Source organism: Scyliorhinus canicula, chromosome 10 (genome assembly GCF_902713615.1).
Source record: "Scyliorhinus canicula chromosome 10, sScyCan1.1, whole genome shotgun sequence".
NCBI classification, from domain to species: Eukaryota; Metazoa; Chordata; class Chondrichthyes; order Carcharhiniformes; family Scyliorhinidae; genus Scyliorhinus; species Scyliorhinus canicula.
The window spans coordinates 155,752,849-155,766,187 of NC_052155.1; the positions used below are offsets into that span (position 1 = coordinate 155,752,849).

At 41.2% G+C, this 13,339-nt stretch overlaps 1 protein-coding gene across 7 annotated transcripts in view; it reads right to left on the minus strand.

The window, feature by feature from the left end:
• Positions 1-13,339, minus strand: part of oxr1a (oxidation resistance 1a) — a 576,817-nt gene that overhangs the window by 223,610 nt on the left and 339,868 nt on the right. For all 7 annotated transcript variants that reach the window (XM_038809973.1, XM_038809970.1, XM_038809974.1 and 4 more), the window contains one exon: positions 12,199-12,312. In XM_038809973.1, the coding sequence (XP_038665901.1) occupies positions 12,199-12,312 (114 nt within the window). The remainder of the gene's footprint in view (positions 1-12,198; positions 12,313-13,339) is intronic.

The following is a 13,339-nucleotide window of genomic DNA, read 5'->3' on the forward strand; positions in this document are numbered from 1 at the left end:
GTGCTGCCAACGGTATTATCCCATGTCAGATAGTTGGGGTTAAATTAGAGCTCTGTCCACTGATGGCAAATTTGGGCTGTCAGTCCCCAGAGCTCCTTGGGGCGGCCGGGGGGATAGGGAGGTGGGGAATGGTCGGACTAAGGGGCATAGGGAATTTAGGGTTGTTGTTGTCACTTAGGTTAAAATAAAAATGACACTGTTTGTATGATGTAGTTAAGCCTGTGTGTGCAAGAATTTGATAATATTTGGGTTAATAAATATACATATATATTTTTAATTAATAAATCTGAGAATTGTACAATGTTGCACACTTACAAATGTTATCATTTGGAACTCAGCTATCTAAAAGAGCAGTATTTAGGGGAAAAATTACTGGCTTGTTCTTGTGTCATTAAAGTTCTTTCAGCCCAGCTGGTTTATGTTCCTGCTCACACTCCACAAGAGCATCCTTCCACCTTACCCAATCAATTTATCTTCTCGTCCTTCTTAACTCTGGCTTTGCCACAATGTAATGAATTTCATGTTCTAACCTCTTTGAGTCAAGAGCTTTTCCTGAATTCTCCATTACTGACCATCTAAAATGAGGCCTCTGGTTTTGAATTCCCCCACAACTGGAAAACCCTCTCCATGTCTAATATTTTTAATTCCCTCCATTTTAAACACCTACAAACCAGGTCACTTCAATCTTCACTTGCCCAAAAGGATAGAGCCCCAACCTGTTCAGCCTTTCCTGATAGTTGCACTCTCTTCATGTTTTAGTGATATTTCCTTGATGCTTCTCTATTTTTCTTTGCCTATAATATGGAAACCAGCCATTCTATGAATTAACACAACTTTTGAATTAAATTCCTTCACAAATGTGCCTGCAAAGGTTTCTTCCGGGTGTTCCAGTTTCCTTCCACAGTCCAAAGATGTGCAGGTTATGTGGATTGGCCATGATAAATTGCCGCTTAATGTCCAAAAGGCTAGATGGGGTTACGGGGATAGGGTGGGGAAATGGGCCTAGGTAGGGTGCTCTTACAGAGGGTCAGTGCTGACTGAATGGGCCGAATGGCCTCCTTTTGCACTGCATATGTTCTATAATGATTCTATGAACCTCAGTGCTTTGTTTGTACTTTTAATGACTTTGTGAGCCTGCATTGCTACTTTTAATGAATTGCAAACCTGTACTGTGTGTCAGCATGTGACACAGTGGTTAGCAATGCTGTCTCACAGCACCGGGGACCCAGGTTCAATTCTAGTTTCTCGTGTCTGTCTGTGAGGAGTTTGTACGTTCTCCCCATGTCTGCGTGGATTTCGTCCGGGTGCTCCACTTTCCTCCCACAGTCCAAAGATGTGCAGGTTAGGTGGATTGGACATGAACAACTGCCCCATCCAGGGATCTGTAGGTTAGGTTAAGGGGTTGCTGGGATAGGGTGGAGTATTCTTTCAGAGTATGTGCAGACTCGATGGTCCAAATGGCCTTCTTCTGCACTGTAGGAATTCTATGATGCCCCTGGATTCCATTGCACCTCTAACCCTTCTATTTACCAAAGAGTAGGCAGCAAGCCTCCTTAATGTCGCTACCAAAATGCAACATCTCTCACCTGTTAATTTGCTATTTGCCTGACAATCTCTCTGGCCCCGATTTCTGTCTACAAACTTGGAGTCTCATTCTTTCAGAGATTCTTGATGGAGTTTTCTTATCTCTCACTCTCTTAATCCTAAATGTCCTTCCCAATCATTATTTTGTTTTCTACACATGATTTAAATCTAGTTCATAATTTCTGCTTTGTACTTCCTGGTTTAGATTCTGTAAGAGGATTTGAATCCCTCAAGTGAGGAGGGCACAAGAGGTGTATGGGCACTGTCAGCCAGCATGCTGATGTTCCTGTTCCATACCGCCATATCAACAGTACAATGTCTGAAAAAGCAATTAAGAATAGCTAAATACCTCTCAAGGCCTACTGTCAGAAGTTAATTAGAATTTTTCAATCGGCCTGCAGGTGCCCCCGAGCATATGGCACTCGGGCAGCTTGCTGGAGGTGGCCTCCAAGTGTCATGCGAGAGTACCTTTAAGAAATGAGTGTTCATCAGTGATGTCAGAGAGTGGGTGGAGCTGGGCTGTCTGACAGCTCTTTACTTTCATTTTAGGCTGTTTGCTGCAGGGTGTGTTTTAGTTTCAATTTCAGTATTCGAGCTGAAGCCAGACCAAGCAGGTGTACTGCTGTTCTCTCTGCCATCAAAAGACTCTCTCTTGATCATTTAGTGAATTCAGAATTATAAATGTTTCCAGTAGTGACTTTAACTGGATGGGTTTCTCTTAAAGGTTTTGTTTTTAAGTCATTTAACATAAGAACATAAGAACTAGGAGCAGGAGTAGGCCATCTGGCCCCTCGAGCCTGCTCCGCCATTCAATTAGATCAGGGCTGATCTTTTGTGGACTCAGCTCCACTTTCCGGCCTGAACACCATAACCCTTAATCCCTTTATTCTTCAAAAAACAATCTATCTTTACCTTAAAAACATGTAATGAAGGAGCCTCAACTGCTTCACTGGGCAAGGAATTCCATAGATTCACAACCCTTTGGGTGAAGAAGTTCCTCCTAAACGCAGTCCTAAATCTACTTCCCCTTATTTTGAGGCTATGTCCCCTAGTTCTACTGTCACCCGCCAGTGGAAACAACCTGCCCGCATCTATCCTATCTATTCCCTTCATAATTTTAAATGTTTCTATAAGATCCCCTCTCATCCTTCTAAATTCCAACGAGTACAGTCCCAGTCTACTCAACCTCTCCTCATAATCCAACCCCTTCAGCTCTGGGATTAACCTAGTGAATCTCCTCTGCACACCCTCCAGTGCCAGTACGTCCTTTCTCAAGTAAGGAGACCAAAACTGAACACAATACTCCAGGTGTGGCCGCACTAACACCTTATACAATTGCAACATAACCTCCCTAATCTTAAACTCCATCCCTCTAGAAATGAAGGACAAAATTCCATTTGCCTTCTTAATCACCTGTTGCACTTGTAAACCAACCTTCTGTGACTCATGCACTAGCACACCCAAGTCTCTCTGAACAGCGGCATGCTTTAATATTTTATTGTTTAAATAATAATCCCGTTTGCTGTTATTCCTACCAAAATGGATAACCTCACATTTGTCAACATTGTATTCCATCTGCCAGACCCTAGCCCATTCACTTAACCTATCCAAATCCCTCTGCAGACTTCCAGTATCCTCTGCACTTTTCACTTTACCACTCATCTTAGTGTCATCTGCAAACTTGGACACATTGCCCTTGGTCCCCAACTCCAAATCATCTATGTAAGCAATTGTGAACAATTGTGGGCCCAACACGGATCCCTGAGGGACACCACTAGCTACTGATTGCCAACCAGAGAAACACCCATTTATCCCAACTCTTTGCTTTCTATTAAATAACCAATCCTCTATCCATGCTACTACTTTACCATTAATGCCATGCATCTTTATCTTATGCAGCAACCTTTTGTGTGGCACCTTGTCAAAGGCTTTCTGGAAATCCAGATATACCACATCCATCGGCTCCCTGCACTGGGGTAATGTCCTCAAAAAATTCCACTAAATTAGTTAGGCATGACCTGCCTTTTACGAACCCATGCTGCGTCTGCCCAATGGGACAATTTCTATCCAGATGCCTCGCAATTTCTTCCTTGATGATAGATTCCAGCATCTTCCCTATTACCGAAGTTAAGCTCACTGGCCTATAATTTCCTGCTTTCTGCCTACCTCCTTTTTTAAACAGTGGCGTCACGTTTGCTAATTTCCAATCCACCGGGACCACCCCAGAGTCTAGTGAATTTCGGTAAATTATCACTAGTGCATCTGCAATTTCCCTAGCCATCTCTTTTAGCACTCTGGGATGCATTCTATCAGGGCCAGGAGACTTGTCTACCTTTAGCCCCATTAACTTGCCCATCACTCCCTCCTTAGTGATAACAATCCTCTCAAGGTCCTCACCTGTCATAGCCTCATTTCTATCAGTCGCTGGCATGTTATTTGTGTCTTCCACTGTGAAGACCGACCCAAAAAACTTGTTCAGTTCCTCAGCCATTTCCTCATTTCCCATTATTAAAACTCCCTTCTCATCCTCTAAAGGACCAATATTTACCTTAGCCACTCTTTTTTGTCTTATATATTTGTAAAAACTTTTACTGTCTGTTTTTATATTCTGAGCAAGTTTACTCTCATACTCTATCTTACTCTTCTTTATAGCTTTTTTTGTAGCTTTCTGTTGTCCCCTAAAGATTTCCCAGTCCTCTAATCTCCCAGCAATCTTTGCCACTTTATATGCTTTTTCCTTCAATTTGATACTCTCCCTTATTTCCTTAGATATCCACAGTCGATTTTCCCTCTTTCTTCCGTCCTTCCTTTTTGTTGGTATAAACCTTTGCTGAGCACTGTGAAAAATCGCTTGGAAGGTTCTCCACTGTTCCTCAACTGTTCCACCATAAAGTCTTAGCTCCCAGTCTACCTTAGCTAGTTCTTCTCTCATCCCCTTGTAATCTCCTTTGTTTAAACACAAAACACTAGTATTTGATTTTACTTTCTCACCCTCCATCTGTATTTTAAATTCCACCATATTGTGATCGCTCCTTCCGAGAGGATCCCTAACTATGAGATTATGAATCAATCCTGTCTCATTACACAGGACAAGATCTAGGACCGCTTGTTCCCTCGTAGGTTCCATTACATACTGTTCTAGGAAACTATCGCGGATACATTCTATAAACTCCTCCTCAAGGTTGCCTTGACCGACCTGGTTAAACCAATCGACATGTAGATTAAAATCCCCCATGATAACTGCTGTACCATTTCTACATGCATCAGTTATTTCTTTGTTTATTGCCTGCCCCACCATATCGTTACTATTTGGTGGCCGATAGACTACTCCTATCAGTGACTTTTTCGCCTTACTATTCCTGATTTCCACCCAAATGGATTCAACCTTATCCTCCATAGCACCGATGTCATCCCTTACTATTGCCCGGATGTCATCCTTAAATAACAGAGCAACACCACCTCCCTTACCATCCACTCTGTCCTTCCGAATAGTTTGATATCCTCGGATATTTAACTCCCAGTCGTGACCATCCTTTAACCATGTTTCAGTAATGGCCACTAAATCAGTCATTTACGATGATTTGTGCCATCAACTCATTTACTTTATTCCGAATACTACGAGCATTCAGGTAAAGTACACTTATGTTGGTTTTTTTACCTCTGTTTTGAATCTTAACATCTCCAGTTTTATTCCTTTTGTTATTACTGGGCCTATTCACTGTGCTCCCCTCAGTCACTGTACCTTGTACTGTCGCCCTTATGGATTTCTGACTATGTCTTCTCTGCCTTGCACTTTACCCCTTACTTCCTTTTGTTTCTGTCCCTGTTTTACTACCTTCCAACTTCCTCCATCGGTTCCCATCCCCCTACCACATTAGTTTAAACCCTCCCCAACAGCTCTAGAACATTTAGATGTTAAAAGAAAAGCTTAAGGATTACTTAGTGTTGTAGTCTTTCGGGGTTGTATTTAAATTAATGGTTGCTAAGATGTTCACTGTATGTTTTAAAAAGGTTAAAACTTGAGTTCATAGAATAAACTTTGTTTTGCTTTGAAAAAATATTTCCATTTCTGCTGTACCACACCTGTAGAGTGGGTCATGTGCTCCCCATACCACAATCTATAAAAGGTTGTGGGGCAGGTGAACTCCATGATACACTTTGGGGTTCTCTCAACCCTGGGCCATAACAAATTGGGGGCTCGAGGAGGATAAATGTCTACCTATTGAATTGGCTTAGTGAACTTAAAGACAATGAGGGGTGAGCATGTTGTGGTTGCTTATCAGGTGTAGTATTCTTGTTTAAGTGGGGAGTGTGTTGTGGACAGTGACTCTTTCAGAGGCTCTGAAGTTTCTGGGAATGGAGACAGTCACACGCAGTACCTTACGGACAGAGACTAAAAGCAGACGGTTAGATTTGGCAAAAACATTGCAGTTAACACTGCCTGACAAAATGCGAAAAGGTGAAGTAATTATGGTGGTGGCTAAGCATTTAAAGTTGCCCGAGATACAGTTTGACTCATTGGAAATGGTAAAAATTCAGTCACAAATTAAACAAATAGAACATGAGAAAGAATTAAAGCAGCTTGAATATGGAAGAGAGGAAAAAGAAAGAGAGGGAGGAAAAACAAAAGGAGAGAGAAGAAAGGCGAAAAGGAAGAATAGCCCCAGCAGAACAAAAAGAAAGAGAAAGTAAGATACAGATCAGGGAAAAAGATAAAGAGAGAGAGTTTGAACTTCAGAAAATGGCCATGAAACATGACAGTCAGTTAAAATTGGCAGACGGAAAAGGGAAACGTACAGTTGGATGAAAGCGATGAGGATAGTGAGAAAGAGCGTCAAAGTCGAAGGCTTGGCGGGGATCTATTTAAATATGTCCAAGCATTGCCAAGGTTTGATGAGAAGGAGGTAGAAGCCTTTTTCATTTCATTTGAGAAGGTGGCTAAACAAATGAAATGGCCACAGGATATGTGGGTACTACTGATTCAAAAAAAGCTGATAGATAGGGCAGTGAGGTGTTTGCATCACTACCGGAGGAGGTATCTGGGACGTATGACGAGGTGAAAAAATCCATCTTAGGTGCATATGAACGAGTGCCTGAGCCTGCAGACAAAGGTTTAGAAATTTAAGGAAAGAATTTGGTCAAACATACATGGAATTTGAAAGGATCAAACAGAGCAATTTTGATAGGTGGATAAGGGCTTTGAAAATAGACCACAAACATATAAAGCTCTCAGAGAAATTATGCTTTTGGAGGAGTTTAAAAATTCAATTCCTGATGTAGTGAGAACTCCTGTGGAAGAGCAGAGGGTTAAAACTGCGAGGTTAGCAGCAGAAATGGCAGGTGATTATGAATTAGTTCATAAATCAAAGCTTGGTTTCCGACATCAGTTCCAGCCTGTGAGAGATAGAAACTGGGGACATGAGAAATACTCAAGTGGTAAAAGTAAAGGGGATCTAAATGGGAGACAATAAGGAGTGTACCTCAGATTAAAAAATAAATCCAGGAGGGTGGAAGAGACATGAAAAGTTTCAAATGTTTTCACTGTAATAAACTAGGCCATGTAAAGTCACAGTGTTGGTGGTTAAAGAAAAGCACTGGGAAGGGTGATGTGGTAAAACAGGATAAGACAGTGCGGTTTGCAAAAGTGGTAAAGGAAAGCCCAAGTGAAGTGAAGGAGGTGCAAAAGATTGTACAGCCTGATCAATGGGTGATTGATAAGAAGGTGCCAGATGTCTTTAAAGAATTTACTTGTGTGGGTAAAGTTTACTCATGTGTATCAGGAAGAGCAGGTGAAGAAGTCAGAATTTTAAGAGATACAGGAGCTAGTCAATATTTAATGGTAAGAGATGAGGAGTTATGTAGTTTGGGAAGAATGTTGCCAGAAAAGGTGGTAATATGTGGAATTCAGGGTGAGGAGATTAGTATTCCATTACATAAGGTAAGGTTGGAAAATCCAGTGAAGAGTGGTGAAGTGGTAGTAAGAGTCATAGAGAAACTATCTTGTCCAGGAATACAGTTTATCTTGGGTAATGATATAGCTGGATCGCAGGTGGGAGTGGTGCCTACTGTGGTTGATAAGCCAGTGGAAAATCAGGCAACTGAAGTGTTGAAGGACGAATATCCTGGGATTTTTCCGGATTGTGTAGGAACAAGGTCGCAAAGTCACAGGTTAAGACAAGAGGAGAAATCAGAGAGTGAAGATGAAGTTGAAGTGCAATTATCAGAAACGATTTTTGATCAGATGGTTGAACAAGAACAGGTGGAGGATGAGGCGGTTATTTTTAGTTCAGAAAAATTGGCGGAGTTACAACAGAAAGACGTAGAAATAAAATGGATATATCAAAAAGCATACACGGAAGAGGAATCCGAGTGGATACCATAGTGTTATTACCGTAAAAGCGATGTCTTGATGAGAAAATGTTGACCTTTACATATGCAGGCGGATGAAAAGTGGGCAGAAGTTCATCAAGTAGTATTGTCAGTGGGGTATAGAAAAGAGATGTTGCGAGTTGCACGAGGTACCAGTGGGAGGTCATTTGGGAAAAAGGAAAACTCGAACTAAAATACAACAACATTTTTATTGGCCTGGACTACATAAAGATGTAGTTAAATTTTGTCAATCATGTCAAGTGATAGGGGAACCTCAAGCAGTGATAAAACCAGAGCCCTTAATACCCATTCCAGCATTTGAAGAACGTTTTACACGGATCCCAATTGATTGCATAGGACCGCTTCCTAAAACGAAAAGTGGAAATCAATAATTTTTGACTATAATGGATGTGTCTACTAGGTTTCCAAGAGGCCATTCTAGTACGTAATATTACAGCAAGATTGTGGAGGAATTACTTGCATTCTTTACTAGATATGACTACCCACAGAAATACAATTGTGGAGGAATTACTTGCATTCTTTACTAGATATGACTACCCACAGAAATACAATCGGATCAAGGATCGAATTTTACCTTAAGGTTATTCAAAGAAGTTACGGATAGCTTAGAAATAAAACAATTAAAATCAACTGCAAACCATCCAGAATCACAGGGAGTGTAAGAAAGGTGGCACCAGACATTAAAGACAATGTTGAGGGGTTAAATAAAGGAATTCCATTCTTACTGTTTGCAATTAGGGATACACCTAATGAGTCAATCAAATGTAGTCCTTTTGAACTAATTTTTGGTCATGAGGTAAGAGGACCACTTCAATTGATTAAGGAAAAATCGGTGAGTGAGAAATCAGAAATTATATTATTGGATCACGTGTCAAATTTTAGGGAACGATTAAACAGAGCAGGTGAATTGGCTAGACAACATTTAACAGTTGCACAAAATGTGATGAAACGGGTAACGGACAAGAAATCCAAAGTTCGTAGTTTTGCCAGTGGAGATAAAGTTTTAGTATTGTTACCAGTGGTAGGTGAACCTTTAAAAGCTAGGTTTTGTGGACCTTATCAGATTGAAAGGAAATTAAGTGAGGTGAATTATATGGTAAAAACACCAGATAGAAGGAAGACTCACCGAGTGGGTCATGTGAATATGCTTAAAAAGGTACTTTGAAAGGGAAGAAGAGAAAAAGGAGGTTTTAATGATTCTAACTCAAAGTAACAAACCAAATCCAGATGACTCTGAACTTGACATTCCTCAAATTAAATTGGAAAATTCGGATGTTCTTAAAAATTGGGATAAATTGTTGAGTTACCTTCCAGAGGAGAACCAAACTGACCTGAAAGGGTTATTGATATCACATGGGCAAGTTTGTAGAGATAAATTGGGAAGTACTAAAGTGCTATACATGATGTAGATGTGGGAACAACATCCATATAGACTTAACCCGTTAAAATTGGCACAGGTTAACAAAGAGATTGAGAGTATGCTTAAAAATGGCATAATTGAAGTGGGTTGCAGCCAATGGAGCTCACCCATAGTGATGGTACCCAACGATTGTGTGTGGACTATAGAACGGTTAATGCAGTTACAAGAACGGACTCTTATCCTATCCCATGTTTGGAGGATTGCATTGAGAAAGTGGGACAATCAGCTTTTATTTCTAAACTGGATTTACTGAAAGGTTACTGGCAGGTACCTTTATCTGAAAAGGTGAAGGAGATTTCAGCTTTTGTGACTCCAGATGGTATATACCAATTCAAAGCCACACTTCAACGTTTAACGAACAAAGTTGCTTCAGGATTACCCAATTGTGCGGTATACATCGACGATCTGGTAATTTTCAGCCAGACATGGAAAGAATATTTGAAACATCGGATGAAATTATTCGATCGACTTCAGGAGGCGGGTTTGGTGATAAACCTAGCCAAAAGAGAATTTGGAAAAGCCCAAGTCACTTTCCTTGGCCATACAATCGGACAGAGTCGAATGGTCACACGGGATATGAAAGCAACAGTTATTGAGGAGTTTCCAATCACCTCAAGACGAAGGGAAATAATGCGATTTCTTGGCATGAGTGGATTTATTCCAACGTTTGTGCAAACGTTTTGTAGCGTGATTGCTCCACTGATGGACTTACTGAAGAAACGTCAAAAATGTCAATGGACAGCGGAGTTTCAACAAGCATTTGACTGCCTGAAAGCTGTGATAACCAATGCTCCTGTGTTGGAGAATTGCAAGGGATTCTGTTATCAGATTGAACTAAAGTATCTGACTTTGAAGAGACATGCCGAGGCATAGAGTAATGGACGGATCGTCCAGAGACTTTCTTGTTCAAAGAGAGACTGTCAATTGAGAAGGATTTCAGTTGGAAGAAGAACAGAAAAATAATGGACTATGTTATTATACTGTTTATCTTTTGAAACAAAAAAGTATATTTACTATGTGCATTTCTTAAAGGATAGTGAAACGGTGAAAAATGAAACCATCTTGAAGTTGATGGGTTTTTTTTTCTCGGGGGGAGGTGTCATGTGAGAATACCTTTAAGAAATGGGTGCTTAAGGAACGCATCTTTAAGAAATGGATGTTTATCAGTGATGTCAGAGAGTGGGTGGAGCTGGGCTGTCTGACAGCTTTTTACTTTCGTTTGAGGCTGTTTTCTGCAGGGTGTGTTTTAGTTTAGTTTCCAGTGTTGGAGCAGAAGCCAGACCAAGCAGGTGTACTGCTGATCTCTTTGCCATCAAAAGACTATCTCTTGATAATTTGGTGAATTCAGAATTATAAATATTTTCAGTAGTAACTATAACCTGATGTGCTTCTAAAGGTTTTGTTTTTAAGTCATATGGATGTTAAAAGGAAAGGTTAAGGATTACTTAGTGTTGTATCTTTGGGGGTTGTATTTGAATTAATGGTTGCTAAGATGTTCACTGTATGTTTTAAAAAGGTTAACTTGAGTTCATAGAATAAACATGTTTTGCTTTAAAAAATATTTTTCCATTTCTGCTGTACCACACCTGTAGTGGGCCGTGTGCTCCCCATACCACAATCTATTAAAAGTTGTGGGTCAGGTGAACTCCATGATACACTTTGGGGTTCTCTAAACCCTGGCCCATAACATAGGCAACAGACCAGGAGCGTCAGTACTCCACGCAAGCTTCAAAGACCCCCCCCCCCCCCACCTGCCTGGTGTCAGCTGTGGCAGGTTGCATCATGGAGGGGCTCTCATTCCACAATGGTGGCCCAGACATGCTTAAATTTACAAGTTGCACCTTATCATGGAAGCATTCTCCGGTTCTCCAAACTACAGGCTGCAGCTTCTTCTAAGCTGGAGACACACCTTTTAGCCCTCCAGCTGCCAGGCACCAATTGTCGTCCTCCCCATATTCTGGGAACCGAGCCAAAGAGCAAAATCCTGCCCGACAGGTTTAGTAAGGATTTTTTTATTTGAAAAGTCCAACTGTTTTTCACTCAACTACAAGAAACCACTGATCCCCTGGATCTGACAACACTCAAAGGCCTTCAAAAAATTTGTGGCCAACTATCAACAAGACCTTTCTTCATTATTTCACAGGACGTTATCACCTATTTGTATGTTGCGACAACACAAGAAAGAGAATGAGAAAAGGCTATTCCTTTTCACAAAGGTAGGATGAATGAGTGGCTTGAGGTGGGCAGTGGGACCGGTTCAGGAGTGGGACGCATCCATTGAAATGGAACCGGTTGCACCTCAACAGGATTGGGACCAATGTCCTTGGTTGAGGAGAGATATGATCAAAATTGACAGGAGGATGGACAACAGCTATAGAAGTAGGAAAGAAACAAAAATATAGAAAATAGGAGCGGAGTATGTCATTTTGCCTTTTGAGTCTGCTCCAACATTCATCACGTTCAGAGATGATCATCCAACTTAATAGCCTGTTCCCACCGTCCCGCCAAAGCCTTTGATCCCTTCAACCTCAAGAGTCAGAGTTGTACAGAGCAGAAAAGGCCCTTTGAAATGAAATGAAAATCGTTTTTTGTCACAAGTAGGCTCCAAATTAAGATACTGTGAAAAGCCCCTAGTCGCCACATTCTGGCGCCTGTTCGGGGAGGCTGGTACGGGAACTGAACCCGCGCTGCTGGACTGCCTTGGTCTGCCTTAAAAGCCAGCTATTTAGCTCTGTGCTAAACCAGCCCCCTACTGTTCGATACATTTGTAGGATTAACATCCTTTCGAACCCTCAGACTCTTACCATAGGTTTTTCAAACTCTGTTTCTGAAGACGTTGGTGACAAAGGGCTGACTGGACTCAGTGACGGTGAACTCTCCACACTGGAAATGTAGTCTGGATCAGGAACATAAAGAATCTGCCAGAGAAAGAGAAAGAGAGAAAATTCAATAACTTAATCCTAGCTTCATTGTCTAGAACACATTTTAATAAATTCAAATAACCAACACAATTGACTTTTCTGTTCCGGTTATTCTTTTAAAAATAATACTACTTTGCAACTACATGTGGTGGGTTCCCTGATGGCACATGGGTAATGTTTTGTGACAGGAATCCAAGCACGGCTGTGCTGAATCAACCAATCACAACTGGTGGGAATACACAACTGAACTTGGTGGAGGGAAAAAGGAGAATAAAGAATCAGACTTTCTCCTCATTTCTCTTCCTTTCAGGTTAATAATTAAAAAAAATTCTTCCTTTAAGGCCATTTTTACGTTCTTTCTCCTCCTCAGCATCCAACGGTTATGGGGATAGGGCAGAGGAGTGAGCGTAGGTAGAGTCGGTGCAAACCCGATGGACCAAATGGCCTCCTTCTGTACTGTAGAGATTCTATGGGACCCTCAAGAGAAGCCAGTAAAACAATTACATAGGAGAAAGGCTTATAAGAAAACTCCATACTCAAAATGACACTCCATGACAATCACCAATACATTCTCTATCTCCCATAGCAACCTCTTTCAAGTAAGAAGTCTTACAACACCAGATTAAAGTCCCAACAGGTTTGTTTTTTGAATCACTAGCTTTTGGAGCACTGCTCCTTCCTTAGGTGAATGAAGGAACATACATCTTCATTCACCTGAGGAAGGAGCTGTGCTCCGAAAGCAAGTGATTCAAAATAAACCTGTTGGACTTTAACCTGGTGTTGTAAGACTTCTTACTGTGCTCACCCCAGTCCAACGCCGGCATCTCCACATCATGGCAACCTCTTTCAACACCTTGGCATGCATAATATCAGGTTCTAGGGACGTATCAATTCCAGTCCCATTAATTTCTCCAATACAACCTTCTTACTTATACTAATTTCCTTGAACTTTGCATTCTCCCTCGTCCTTTGGAGCGCTACATCTGGGGGATTTCCAGCATCTTACTTAGTGAAAATAGACACA